This window comes from Callospermophilus lateralis, chromosome 9, assembly GCF_048772815.1.
Source record: "Callospermophilus lateralis isolate mCalLat2 chromosome 9, mCalLat2.hap1, whole genome shotgun sequence".
Classification (NCBI taxonomy): domain Eukaryota; kingdom Metazoa; phylum Chordata; class Mammalia; order Rodentia; family Sciuridae; genus Callospermophilus; species Callospermophilus lateralis.
Window position 1 is genome coordinate 71,807,237 of NC_135313.1, and position 14,595 is coordinate 71,821,831.

The 14,595-nt window shown below is 34.5% G+C and overlaps 1 protein-coding gene across 2 annotated transcripts in view; it reads left to right on the forward strand.

Moving 5' to 3' along the window:
• Acvr1c (activin A receptor type 1C) overlaps window positions 1-14,595 on the forward strand; it is an 80,088-nt gene that overhangs the window by 24,805 nt on the left and 40,688 nt on the right. Inside the window, exon 2 of one of the 2 annotated variants that reach the window (XM_076865478.2) lies at window positions 5,345-5,575. The exons of the other annotated variant lie outside the window; for it this stretch is intronic. Within the exon in view, the coding sequence (XP_076721593.1) occupies window positions 5,345-5,575 (231 nt within the window). The remainder of the gene's footprint in view (window positions 1-5,344; window positions 5,576-14,595) is intronic. 2 annotated transcript variants of the gene reach the window in all.

The window sequence follows — 14,595 nt, forward strand, 5'->3', positions numbered from 1 at the left end:
TCTACATGGAATCCTACCAGGCTGTAGGAGCTGAGGGAATAACGCTATAATAGTAATTTTGAAAAAGGTCTTTAAAAAGTGAATCTTTCAGATCATAGCCAGGCTGATATTAAAAAGTATTCAACTGATTATTTTTCTCCGTTAAAAATTTTAAAAATCCGAGTACAAGCTTTATGACATTATGCCATAATGTCTGTATTTAGTTACAATTCTGAGATCATAAGTAAACAAAAAAACATCATTATAGCTAATTTTAACTCTGTCCTTAAGTTGCTTATATGGAGAAGGATGTCACAAGTTCAGAGCAACCAAGGACAACAAAACAGGAGGGGTCTTTAGAAATCTCAAGGTCTGGAGATACTGAGAAATTTGTCTTCTTAGGTAGCTGTGGCAGAGGTGAGCTGAATGCTCTGGTTTGTTCAGTGCTGCCTTTAGACTGAGAAAGTTCCACATGGTTAATATTATAACCCACAAAGTGTTGAGCCCCAAAGCTGGAAGTTGAAGCACTTCTCCTGGGCAGAATACCTTCTGGTATGGTAGTTCCAGGCATTCTTAGCTGTGAGAATGAGCCCTTCTTGAACAAAGTTTCACTTTGCACAAAGGAGAAATTTCCTATGCCATATTTTGGAAGTTCTAAATTTTCTTGGATACAGTCTGGCAAATAGAGTTTCTATAATCTGAAACTTTATTCAAAGTCTATTTGGCAAAAAAAAAATTTGTGTTTGTATTGCCCATATTTAATAATATTTTTTTATTCCCCTCTTCTATTTTTCCTTACAATTAAGAAAGGCATGTGCTTTGAAATGACCACATGGCATGAAATTTAAAACTTTAGCAAGGATTAGAAAGGGAAGACAGACATTTGTCTAGTTTGTTTGACTGTCTAGTTTCCTTTAGGTGCACTCTAGTTGTCCTGGCTTCTTTGCTATGGTCATACTTTTCAGATTTAGAACATGGATGGACTTGAATTGTTCCCTTTGCAAGCTCAGAAGCCTGCAAATGATGGAAAGATCACATATTCAGAAGGATCTGAGACACTTTTCCAGTTGAAAAAAGAAAACAACAACTCTATATTGTGTTTGATACTCTGGTCACAAATTAGAAAAACTGAATAGAATAATGTCTGAAAAAGAGGAAAGGATATATATCAGAGGTTGACATTAAGCCTTGGCCAATAGATATTTTAGCACATAGCCTCAAAATATGGGAAACAAGTAATATAAAGCAAACTTATTAAAAATAATATCTAATTCAAAACAACAACTATTTGTCAAAGAAATATTTGGCTTTTAAAGAAGAATAGGGCATAAGTGCAAATTGATAAATTTGGTTCTTTATTGTTGTCTGATGGATATTACTCTGTACACCAGGGTGTGCTAGCCATCCGCTGTAAATATGGATGAAAATTTATTTTCTGGTTGATTGAGAATGTGTACATCTTTTGGTGGATGTGGGTAACAGATGTCTTGTGGGTAACAGATGTCTTGGCTTTTACAGACTAATTGGCAAAGAGGGAGTAAAAGGGAGATAATTAAAGGGGTGGGAGTAGACACAAGAAAAGTGCAATCTTCCTTGTGGGGAAAAATCTAATAGACCTCTTTATTATGGGTAATTGCCTCTTCTTCAACCTCATTTGCTATCCCTTTCCATATGACTCAAGTTCATTGTAATGAGAAAGTATAAAATAAAGAATAATAAGGCAGGACAACTGTCTGCTAACAACCAGATTTATCCTGTCATGGAATATTCTAATATAATTGACTCAATTAACATCAGATTTCTAAAAAACAATATGAAAGCAAAAGTCTCATTGTCAAGGCCACTTAAATTTTAATACAACATAGAATTTTTGAGGATAGTTAGTATAAGTAGTTATGTGTCAAATGCGACTACATAGTGGACTAGTGGAAAATGAAAAATGAGAGCCTAAATATGTCATATGTTACTTATAGATCATAGGCCCCGTGTGGTTTTCTGTTTGTTCTCTGTCCGTGCAATAGTACTGCTAATTGACCTGGAATGAATAGGAACATTTAGCAGATGTTGAAAGCCATTATCATTAACAAATTCCTCAATTTTGTCAGTGTTTTCCATTGTGCAAGATTTAAAGTAAGCTGTCATCTTCTGTCTTAACTCTATTACCTAGGTCTATATTTTTCTGGATGGTAACTTTTACTTTAAGCTGAAGGAAATTTTTATCACCTATTAAACATTCAGTGAGTATCCACATTACTCCTTGATAAGAACTGTTATGTAATATTTTTATAAGAACCAGTTAGTGCTTGGAAGAGAAAGTATCAGGACAGGTATTTAGATATTTACTTAATACAAAATTTAGATAAGCTGAAAGTTAAGATTACTTATTCTAGATGCAAGGCACATGCTACTGACTTTTATTTGACCATATGTCTCACCAGAAAATGGACAGGTTGAATTTGTTTAAAAATAGGAACAGTTTTTTAAAAGTTTATTGAAACAATACAGATAAAAAGTCAGTTATCAATTATTAATTAAATATTAATTTCTTTCTGTTGTATAACAATTATATTTTATTCACAGTTGCTAGAAACTACTAGACTGGGAGAATTTTTTTTTTTTTTAAGAAAATGGCAGCTTTGATGGGATAGAAATAGTGTTGCTTGTATAGTCTAGAGACTGTTCGATTAAGATGATCACTTGATCTTTTTGAGTCTCATTCATTATCTATCAAATAGTGATAGTGACAACTCCCATAGCTTCACTGGGGATTATATGTCAGGCTGAATGCACATGAACTAGCATATGATTAGTTGTTGAGTACTTCAGGGTTGTCTTTAGAGAATGGATCCATATTCCTTGGTTACTTGCCTTGATTTTCTGGCTCAGCTTCTCTTAGAGAGAGAAAATTCAAGGACTCTAATGAATCTTGTTACAGATGATTTGAGGTTGTATCACAAGAGTTACTCTTCTTCCCATCTTTAGCACCTTAAATTTTAAGGGTGAAGAACAATGAAGGAGGGGAAGTATCTTAATTGTTGAATGTTTTCTACATTTCCATAAATGTAAATTATAGAGTTAGAAAATATTGGTAATATATGAGACTTTAAGATTTCTGGATATACTGTCCCTACTCTGGTTTATTTCCCATTTCGAATAAAAGGCACGAAGGCTCTGTACAGTCAAATAGTTTCTCCAGATTCAATCAGCAAGTGAGTGACAAGGTAAGGGCTAGAACCTTTCTCTTTCTCTGAATTTTTTCTCTGGACTATCATCAACCATCACTTGCTCTGTGGTTATCTAGGATCTAGTCTGGATCATCAACAGAATGAGAACACTCAACTAACACTTAGCAGAGCAGAGAAATGCATTTCTTTATCATGCCTTTTAAAATAATCTCTACATCCTAAGTCATTCAACCATTCCCTTATAGACTAAACATATGTTTTGATTGTTTTTGTAAGACAACTGGCTTTATCCACTCCAGTCATAGGAGAGATGGTCACTATAGTTTTCCTGTAGGCCAGAAATTGGGCTAAGAGCATTACATAGATTAACTGATTTATTCTTTACAGCAGCACTATAAGGATGTGTATTTCATTTTTATTATTACCTTTCATAAAATGAAATGGAGGCACAGAAGGACCAAGTAATGCCTATGATTACAAAGTTAGTATAAGCAGGATTTTGAAGGCCTTTTTCAGGTTGGAGTTGGAATATTCTGGAGAGATTCCACTGCCAAAAGACAGTGGGTTATTGAATGCTCTCTATATGAACTTTCATTTATGCAAGAAAACTACCTTAACACATTTTCTAAATCACAAGCTTTTGTACATCTAGCTCTGTGGGATCCAGATCAATATATAATATATAGTTCTACTGTAGCATATAACTATTGAAGAAAGAGCATGTTTATTTACATTGATCAATACTGCAATTAATAAGGTAGTGAGCTTGTTGTGCTGGATCCAATATTGGTAACAAAATATTTTATTTGGGGATTTGCATTTCCCTTAGGAAATATATATACATATTTATAATATTTCCCTTAAGAAATATTTGCTAAAATATGATCTAAATGGTATAAGTCAAGAAAAATTACCAAAAAAGAATAATAATAATTTTTAGCTGATTAATGTATAAATTGTTTTCCCTTACATCCCAGTTATATGGGAATATTACTCATTTTGCTCCCATACTGATATTTGAAGTTGAGTGAAAGTTATCATTTATATACCAAATATTTTGTGAATATTAAATCATCCCTAAGTTGACTGATTATCAATTTAAAGTCTTTAATTTCATTAACAGTGGTTACATGGTAAAATTTTGGACATTCAGATAATTGTAAAGAGGCAGTTAGGATTTAACAAAAAGTTCATCAAAGTAATACAGAAAGCTTATTTAGTGTTGTAGTATTTAGGAATAATCTACTTAAATAAAATTTGACTAAATTACCCACAATCACTAGACACATCATATTGGCAAATATTTTACACCAAAACGAAGAATTGGTGTATCACTTCATGAGAGAGAGAGAGAGAGAGAGAGAGAGAGAGAGAGAGAGGTGTGTAAAGGGAATATTGAGGTATATGTGGACATGAACAGATTAATTTTTTAAAAAAATCTAATTTTTGAAAGTTTTATTGTTACAGATATATTAAATTCTACTGTTGATGTTCTTTTCTTTATGGAGGAGAGGTTTGCCTTAGAGAGAATTGCCTGAAGGTCATGGTCTATGTTCAAATGACTCTCATTCTAAGATGTATATATTTCTTAGTAAAGAGGGGGAAGTATAATGGCTCATCAATGCCTTAAAGCTACTTTGACAACATCAATAAGGTTAAAATGTCATAGAATACAGAGAATCACAACCATTTTTTTGAGATATAAATTTCTATTGTTAGTTCTATGTGTAGCAAATGCACTTAAATGGTTAAAGGGGGAAAGGTAAGTGAACAGAACATTGGTTTGTTTGGCTACGCAGCTGCCACAACCATACTTTGATGTTCTGTGAGTGATGCTGGACAGCTCCCCTGTTGCTGTGATACTGTTTCCTAGCATTTCATAGGAGCTATTGATTTAGGAACAAACTGATGGAGCTTCAGAAAGATTCAGAGCACAGATAATGCAAATATAGTAGCAGCTGAATAAATTCACAAACACTAGCAATAGTAAATGATAATTGGGTAGCCTACTTAACAAAATACAATACTGAGAGACTGTAAAAGTAGAGCATGTATTTATCAAGTATTGCTTATTTAAACCCTTTAATTTTTATAAGGGTTGAGTTTCTATTCTCAAGTAAAACTAAAGAACTTGCATGATCTCTTTTGCATTTTAAAGCTATTTGCCTTATTCTTTGCAGGATTGAAGTGTGTATGTCTTTTGTGTGACTCTTCAAACTTTACCTGCCAAACAGAAGGAGCATGTTGGGCCTCAGTCATGTTAACCAATGGAAAAGAACAGGTGATCAAATCCTGTGTCTCCCTCCCAGAGTTAAATGCTCAAGTCTTCTGCCATAGTTCCAACAATGTTACCAAAACTGAATGTTGCTTCACAGATTTTTGCAACAATATAACATTGCATCTTCCAACAGGTAAGAGGTGTTTTTTTTTTTTTTTAAATTCATTTCAAATTTCCTTTTAATCTTGGGAAATTATAAACAATGGAAATAAAAATGTCTTATGTTTTTTTAAATAAGAAAATCTGCTTCACTATTTCCTTTTAGTTCTTGACTCATAAAATTCTCTAGAGTCCAGTTGACGTTGATTTTTTAAAAAAAATATTGCACATCACTGTCACAACATTGACACTGGCATAGCCATTTTGAAAAGATTTGTTCACATAAATTGTCTTTTTTGAAGTGAGTAATGGACCTAAAATGAAATGTAAGTTTTTATGAATTTTTCTAAAGGAAAAGAATTGATGAACATTGGTATGTATACAAATAAAAGAAAGACAAAGGAAAGAAACAATGAGCACAAATATAATCTCTGACAGAAAATAGATAAGTAGTTTAGCCCTAGTGGAAGTGAGGATGGACAGAGAACATTTTGGGATAATCGAGATGCAGTGGTGGTTATATGGTCATATGTATGTGTAAAAACTCACCAAACTGAAAAATATAATATGTATGCATTTTATTATATGGAGATTATGCCTCAATTGAGTGGATTTTCAAAGAAGAACGACTGATTTTTGACTAAATTTAAGGGTAGAACATGGACTCAGATAGAATTCATTGTAAATACTTAATCAGAGTTCATAATTAGACTGGGAAGGACCTGCATTTGAGATGCTCTAAGTACCTTTAATTTTCCCAGCCACATAGAAAGTATTTTGTTCTTTTGTTACAAAGTACTGTCTTGTACCCATAATGACCGGCAGAGCATGGTCTTGTGTATAATTCGTTATTGAGATGACACATTAAAGAGACTCTTGACACAACTGATGAAAGGACTTGCCTCCATATTTTCTTATCTTTTGTACTTAATTATGGATAAGATCAGTACAGAAGAACTAAAAAAAAAAAATAGAAAAAAAACATTCCACATTCATGGATTAAAAATTCAATATTTTTAATATGAGTATCCTCTCCAAATTAATGTATATATTCAGCTCAATCTAAACAATGAATCTCTGGTCCAAGGAGAAACTAGGGAAAAAACCATAAACAAAGAAAAATGTTCATGATAGATCTCAGAGGACCACCAAATAAAGAAATATATGGAATGTGAGGCAGAGAGAATAGGGCAATCTAAAAACCAAGATTGCAAGTAGATTTAAGGAATGAAAGGGGCCAAGCATAACTTTTGAGGTTGTATATATAAGATAATGTCTTAGAGCAGTATTTCCTAAGAGTGAGACAAGTACCAGTCGTGGTATATGAAAAGATTTTAAGAATTTTCAAGCTGAATAGGCATAGCAAACACATGTGATATTGAATTTTATATGTGCACACTGAAATGTGTATTAAAATATCACACTGAACCCCATTAATATGTACAATTAATATTTGCTAATAAAAAAATTTTAGAAATTTTTGGAAAAAACTAAAGAATATTAAATTACATGATGATATCTTCTCTAATTTTCTTAGTTTTCCTGACTTTTGTATCAAGCTGTCTCATTTTCAGATAGTGTGCCTTTACTATTTCATTCTTTTCTCTTTTAAACAGAGAGAAAACACAAAATATCTAACTGGAATGCAGTAACATTGATGGTTTACGTAGTTATCTTCTATTCATGGCAAGCAAACTTATAAATTTGTGGTAATGATACTAGGTTTCTGTATAAAATAAACGTTTTCAGTTAAAAATCAGTTTATTAAAATTCTATAGTGGTTTATAAATATGGTGATTTAAGTAAATCTATTGATCACTGATATATTTTCTATCATTGTAGATTGATTTTTTTTCTTTTAGAGTTTCACATGAAAGGAGTCATTATGGAACACATTTAGGGGGCTTGACTTCCTTCACTCTACATAATGTTTTCAAAATTAATCCATGTTGTTTGTATTAGTAGCTTTTTTATTTTTTAAATGCTCAGTAATTACCAATTATATGTACATAATAATTTTTTAAAGCCCATTCATGTGTTGGTGAGTATTCAGGTTGTTTCCACTTGCAAACTATTATTAACAAAGCTGTTATGAACATTCATTTACAAGGCTTTGGAGAGTGTTTTCATTTCTCTTGGAAAATAACCTGAGTAGAATTGTGGCATCATATGGAAAGTGTATGTTTAACTTCATAAATATAACCTCATAAATAATTTTCAAATTGCTTGTATATCCCCAATAGAAATGTATGATAGCTTCAGTTAGGTCCATACTCTTGCTAACACTTGGTATATTTTTTTTTTATTTTTTTTTTTCAATTTGTATTTTTTTATTGGTTATTCAAAACATTACAAAGATTTCAGAATCACATCGGTTACACATCCACATTTTTACATAATACCATAATAGTAACTGTTGTATTCTGCTACCTTTCCTATCCTCTACTATCCCCCCTCCCCTCCCCTCCCATCTTCTCTCTCTACCCCATCTACTGTAATTCATTTCTCTCCTTATTTTTTTCCCATTCCCCTCACAAACTTTTATATGTAATTTTGTATAACAATGAGGGTCTCCTTCCATTTCCAAGCAATTTCCCTTTTCTCTCCCTTTCCCTCCCACTTCATGACTCTGCTTAATGTTAATCTTTTCCTCCTGCTCTTCCTCCCTGCTCTGTTCTTGGTTGCTCTCATTATATCAAAGAAGACATTTGGCATTTGTTTTTTAGGGATTGGCTAGCTTCACTTAGCATAATCTGCTCTAGTGCCATCCATTTCCCTGCAAATTCCATGATTTTGTCATTTCTTAGTGCTGCGTAGTACTCCATTGTGTATAAATGCCACATTTTTTTTATCCATTCATCTATTGAGGGGCATCGGGGTTGGTTCCACAGTCTAGCTATTGTGAATTGTGCTGCTATGAACATCAATGTGGCAGTATCCCTGTAGTACGCTCTTTTGAGGTCTTCAGGGAATAGTCCGAGAAGGGCAATAGCTGGGTCAAATGGTGGTTCCATTCCCAGCTTCCCCAGGAATCTCCATACTGCTTTCCATATTGGCCTCACCATTTTGCAGTCCCACCAGCAATGTATAAGAGTACCCTTTTCCCCACATCCTCGCCAGCACTTGTTATTGTTCGACTTCATAATGGCTGCCAATCTTACTGGAGTGAGATGGTATCTTAGTGTGGTTTTGATTTGCATTTCTCTGACTGCTAGAGATGGTGAGCATTTTTTCATGTACTTGTTGATTGATTGTATGTCCTCCTCTGAGAAGTGTCTGTTCAGGTCTTTGGCCCATTTGTTGATTGGGTTATTTGTTTTCTTATTGTTTAATTTTTTGAGTTCTTTGTATACTCTGGATATTAGGGCTCTATCTGAAGTGTGAGGAGTAAAAATTTGTTCCCATGATGTAGGCTCCCTATTTACCTCTCTTATTGTTTCTCTTGCTGAGAAAAAACTTTTTAGTTTAAGTAAGTCCCATTTGTTGATTCTTGTTTTTAACTCTTGTGCTATAGGTGTCCTATTAAGGAATTTGGAGCCCGACCCCACAATATGGAGATCGGAGCCAACCTTTTCGTCTATCAGACGCATAGTCTCTGATTTGATATCAAGGTCCTTGATCCATTTTGAGTTAACTTTTGTGCATGGCGAGAGGAGGGGATTCAGTTTCATTTTATTGCATATGGATTTCCAGTTTTCCCAGCACCATTTGTTGAAGATGCTATCCTTCCTCCATTGCATGCTTTTAGCCCCTTTATCAAATATAAGATAGTTGTAATTTTGTGGATTGGTTTCTGTGTCCTCTATTCTATACCATTGGTCCACCCGCCTGTTTTGGTACCAGTACCATGCTGTTTTTGTTACTATTGCTTTGTAGTACAGTTTGAAATCTGGTATCGCTACACCTCCTGATTCACACTTCCTGCTTAGAATTGTTTTTGCTATTCTGGGTCTTTTATTTTTCCATATGAATTTCATGATTGCTTTATCTATTTCTACAAGAAATGCCGTTGGGATTTTGATTGGCATTGCATTGAACCTATAGAGAACTTTTGGTAATATCGCCATTTTGATGATGTTAGTTCTGCCTATCCATGAACAGGGTATATTTTTCCATCTTCTGAGATCTTCTTCTATTTCTCTCTTTAGGGTTCTGTAGTTTTCATTGTATAAATCTTTCACGTCTTTTGTTAGGTTGATTCCCAAGTATTTTATTTTTTTTGAGGATATTGTGAATGGGGTAGATGTCCTCATTTCCAGTTCAGAAGATTTGTTGCTGATATACAGAAATGCCTTTGATTTATGCGTGTTGATTTTATATCCAGCCACTTTGCTGAATTCATTTATTAGCTCTAGTAGTTTCTTTGTAGACCCTTTTGTGTCTTCTAGGTATAGGATCATATCATCCGCAAATAGTGATAATTTAAGTTCTTCTTTTCCTATTTTTATGCCTTTAATTTCTTTCGTCTGTCTAATTGCTCTGGCCAGTGTTTCCAGAACTATATTGAATAGTAGTGGTGAGAGAGGGCATCCCTGTCTTGTTCCAGATTTTAGAGGGAATGCCTTCAGTTTTTTTCCATTTAGAATGATGCTAGCCTGAGGCTTAGCATATATAGCTTTTATAATTTTGAGGTAAGTTCCTGTTATCCCTAGTTTTTCTAATGTTTTGAACATAAAGGGATGCTGTACTTTGTCGAATGCTTTTTCTGCGTCCACCGAGATGATCATATGGTTCTTATCTTTAAGTCTATTGATGTGGTGAATAACGTTTATTGATTTCCGTATATTGAACCAGCCTTGCATCCCAGGGATGAATCCTACTTGATCATGGTGCACAATCTTTTTGATATGTTTTTGTATACGATTTGCCAGAATTTTATTGAGGATTTTTGCATCTAAATTCATTAGGGATATTGGTCTGTAGTTTTCTTTCTTTGAGTGTCCTTCTCTGGTTTGGGAATCAGGGTGATATTGGCCTCATAGAATGAATTTGGGCGTTCTCCCTCTTTTTCTATCTCCTGAAATAGATTATGGAGTATTGGTATTAGTTCCTCTTTAAATGTTTTGTAAAACTCTGCTGTATATCCATCCGGTCCTGGGCTTTTCTTGGTTGGTAGTCTTTTGATGGCTTCTTCTATTTCCTCCCTTGATATTGATCTGTTTAGGTTGTTTATATCTTCCTGATTCAATCTGGGTAGTTCATATGTCTCAAGGAATTTATCTATGCCTTCACTATCTTCTATTTTATTAGAGTATAGGGTTTCAAAATAATTTCTAATTATCGTCTGTATTTCTGAATTGTCTGTTGTGATGTTGCCTTTTTCATCCCGTAAGCTAGTAATTTGGGTTCTCTCTCTTCTTCTCTTTGTTAGAGTGGCTAGTGGTCTATCAATCTTATTTATTTTTTCAAAGAACCAACTTTTAGTTTTGTCAATTTTTTCGATTGTTTCTTTTGTTTCGATTTCATTGATTTCTGCTCTAATTTTAATTATTTCTTGCCTTCTACTGTATTTGCTGCTGATTTGTTCTTCTTTTTCTAAGGCTTTGAGGTGTAGTATGAGGTCATTTATTTGTTGGCTTTTCCTTCTTTTAAGGAATGAACTCCATGAAATGAATTTTCCTCTTAGTACTGCTTTCATAGTGTCCCAAAGATTTCGATATGTTGTTTCTGAGTTTTCGTTTACCTCTAAGAATTTTTTAATTTCCTCTTTGATGTCTTCTGTAACCCTTTGTTCATTCAGTAGCATATTGTTTAATCTCCATGTGATGTAGGGTTTTTCCTTTCTCATTTTATTATTGATTTCCAATTTCATTCCATTATGATCAGATAAAATGCATGGTAGTATCTCAACTCCTTTGTAATTGCTAAGCTTTGCCCTGTGACATAATATATGGTCTATTTTTGAGAAGGATCCATGTGCTGTTGAGAAGAAAGTGTATCCGCTTGATGTTGGGTGGTATATTCTGTATATATCAATTAAGTCTAAGTTATTTATTGTATTATTGAGCTCTATGGTTTCTTTATTCAATTTTTGTTTGGAAGATCTGTCCATTGGTGAGAGAGGTGTATTAAAATCTCCCATGATTATTGTGTTGTGGTCTATTAGACTCTTGAACTTGAGAAGAGTTTGTTTGATGAACATAGCTGCACCATTGTTTGGGGCATATATATTAATGATCGTCAAGTCTTGTTGGTGTATGGTTCCCTTGAGCAGCATGTATTGTCCTTGTTTATCCCTTTTGATTAACTTTGGCTTGAAGTCTATTTTATTTGATACAAGTATGGACACCCCTGCTTGCTTCCGGGGTCCGTATGAGTGATATGATTTTTCCCAACCTTTCACCTTCAGTCTGTGTATGTCTTTTCCTATCAGATGAGTCTCCTGTAGGCAGCATATTGTTGGATCTTTTTTTTTAATCCATTCTACTAGCCTATGTCTTTTGATTGGTGCATTTAAGCCATTAACATTTAGGGTTACTATTGAGATATGGTTTGTATTTCCAGCCATATTTGGTTATGTATGATACTTAACATGATTAGTTTTTCCTCTATGCTTAGTTTTTCCTTTATTGTACTACCTCCCGTTGTTGGTTTTCATTGTTATTTTTCATTTCCTCTTCCTGTAATGTTTTGCCAAGGATGTTTTGAAGAGCTGGTTTTCTAGCTGCAAATTCTTTTAACTTTTGCTTATCGTGGAAGATTTTTATTTCATCTTCAATCCTGAAGCTTAATTTCGCTGGATACATGATTCTTGGTTGGAACCCTTTTTCTTTCAGCGTTTGAAATATGTTGTTCCAGGATCTTCTAGCTTTCAGAGTCTGTGTTGAAAGATCAGCAGTTATCCTGATTGGTTTACCCTTAAATGTAATCTGCTTCCTCTCTCTTGTGGCTTTTAAGATTCTCTCCTTATTCTGTATGTTGGGCATCTTCATTATTATATGTCTTGGTGTGGATCTCTTATGATTTTGTATATTCGGTGTCCTGTAGGCTTCTAGTATTTGGATTTCTTTTTCATTCTTTAAGTCTGGGAAGTTTTCTAGTATTATTTCATTGAATAGATTACTCATTCCCTTGGTTTGGACCTCTGTACCCTCTTGTATCCCAATAACTCTTAGGTTTGGTTTCTTGATGTTATCCCATAATTCTTGGATGTTCTGCTCATGATTTCTTAACATTCTCGCTGAGCTGTCTATGTTCTTTTCAAGTTGAAAAACTTTGTCTTCGTTGTCTGAAGTTCTATCTTCCAAGTGTTCTACTCTGCTGGTAATACTCTCATTTGAGTTTTTAATTTGGTTTATTGTTTCCTGCATTTCCAGGATTTCTGTTTGTTTTTTATATCCTCTATCTCCCTATAGAGTTGATCTTTTGCTTCTTGGATTTGTTTATGTAATTCATTGTCAAAGTGATTTTTCATTGTCTGAATTTGATGAATAATGTCTTCCTTGAGACTCCAGATCATCTGAAGCATGTATATCCTGAACTCTTTGTCTGATATTCCATCAGCTGCAGATATTACCTCATCTAATGTTGAATTGACCTGTATTGTTTGTGGTCCTTTCTTTCCTTGTCTTTTCATACTGCTCATGATTCTTTCTAGCTTTGTGAAACTGTTGAGCTAATGTTTTTCCCCTTATGTATTTGTATTGTTCTTGAATAGCTCCAATATCCCTCTTTTTCGGAGAAAGACAATGTTAACAGATCCCAATATCAACAGTACATTATCTAAGGACAAGTTTTCATTATTAATACATTTATAGTTAGATTCTAAGACTATAGATATTGGATTTAATTATTACTTAAGAATATATTCCTTAGTTTCATAAAAGGCGTACCATATCTGGTGGCATATAGAAAACTTAATTTCAGACGAAGGATGTTATACTTAAAGAGAAAGGAGTGAGGGAATGAGGTTAAACTAACTTAGCACCTTTGGAGAACTCTAACCACTCGACTGGTAATTTATGGAAGAATGTATAGACTCAACCTCCTATTTAGATAGTTACCCTATGTATAGATAGCAAAAGTTAGGAGATTGAAAGTGGTATAGAGAAAATATGAATTAAAAAAAAAGAAAAGAAAAGAAATAACAAGGAAGAAAAGAGAAATAAGAGAAGGGAAAGGGAAGTAAGATAGAAATACAGAAAAAAAAATGGGGGGGAGGTGGGGTATATGCAATTCCTCTATATTATATTACTTTGGTAATTCAGTTGTTCATGCTCAGTTCTTGGTTTCACATATGCTGAAGTTGTGGAAGAGAGAGAAGAAAAGAGAAAGAGAGGAAGAAAAAAAAAAAGTCTCTCAGAACACTGTTTTCCTTGCTTCCAGTAGGTGGCGTTGTCTATTCCTAGTTTGAGCCTCTGTATTCAGGGTGGTGGGTATAGCCAGTGTGAAGGGAAATGAGCTTCCACCTGTATCTTCCCTACTCTAGTCTCTGAGGTAGAAACCAGGTGCCTCTACAGTTGTTGTTTTGTGTTGATAGCTACAATCCCCAAAAGCTTGTGGGAAATATTTTGAGTTATCGCAGCTAAGGGTGGGGGAGTTGGAAACCGGGTACCTGGATCAGCCGCAACTGTGCTGGTAGCCACACCCACTTTGATGGGTTTTAAGGGTTGATGGGCTTCCTGGAGACTAGCGCTCGGGGCGGGACCGGACTTCCTCCTCCGGTCTGGCTGAGCGGCTGGCGCCTTCCTGCTCCGGTCTGGCTGGGCAGCTGGCGCGGCTTCCTGCTCCGGTCTGGCTGGGTGGCTGGCGCGGCTTCCTGCTCCGGTCTGGCTGGGCGGCTGGCGCGGCTTCCTGCTCCGGTCTGGCTGGGCCAACACTTGGTATAATCTGTTATTTTGATATTAGCCATTCATGTAGTTGTCTAGTCATATTTTATTTTGGTTTTCATTCATGTTTTTCTGATGAATAATGATGTTAAATTATTTTTATGGGAATATAAGTCATTTCTGTATCTTCCTTTATGAAGTATCTATTCAAGTGCCTATTGAAATTGGGTTATTTATCTTCCTATGGTTGAATCATATGAACTTGATATATATTCTCATACAAGTT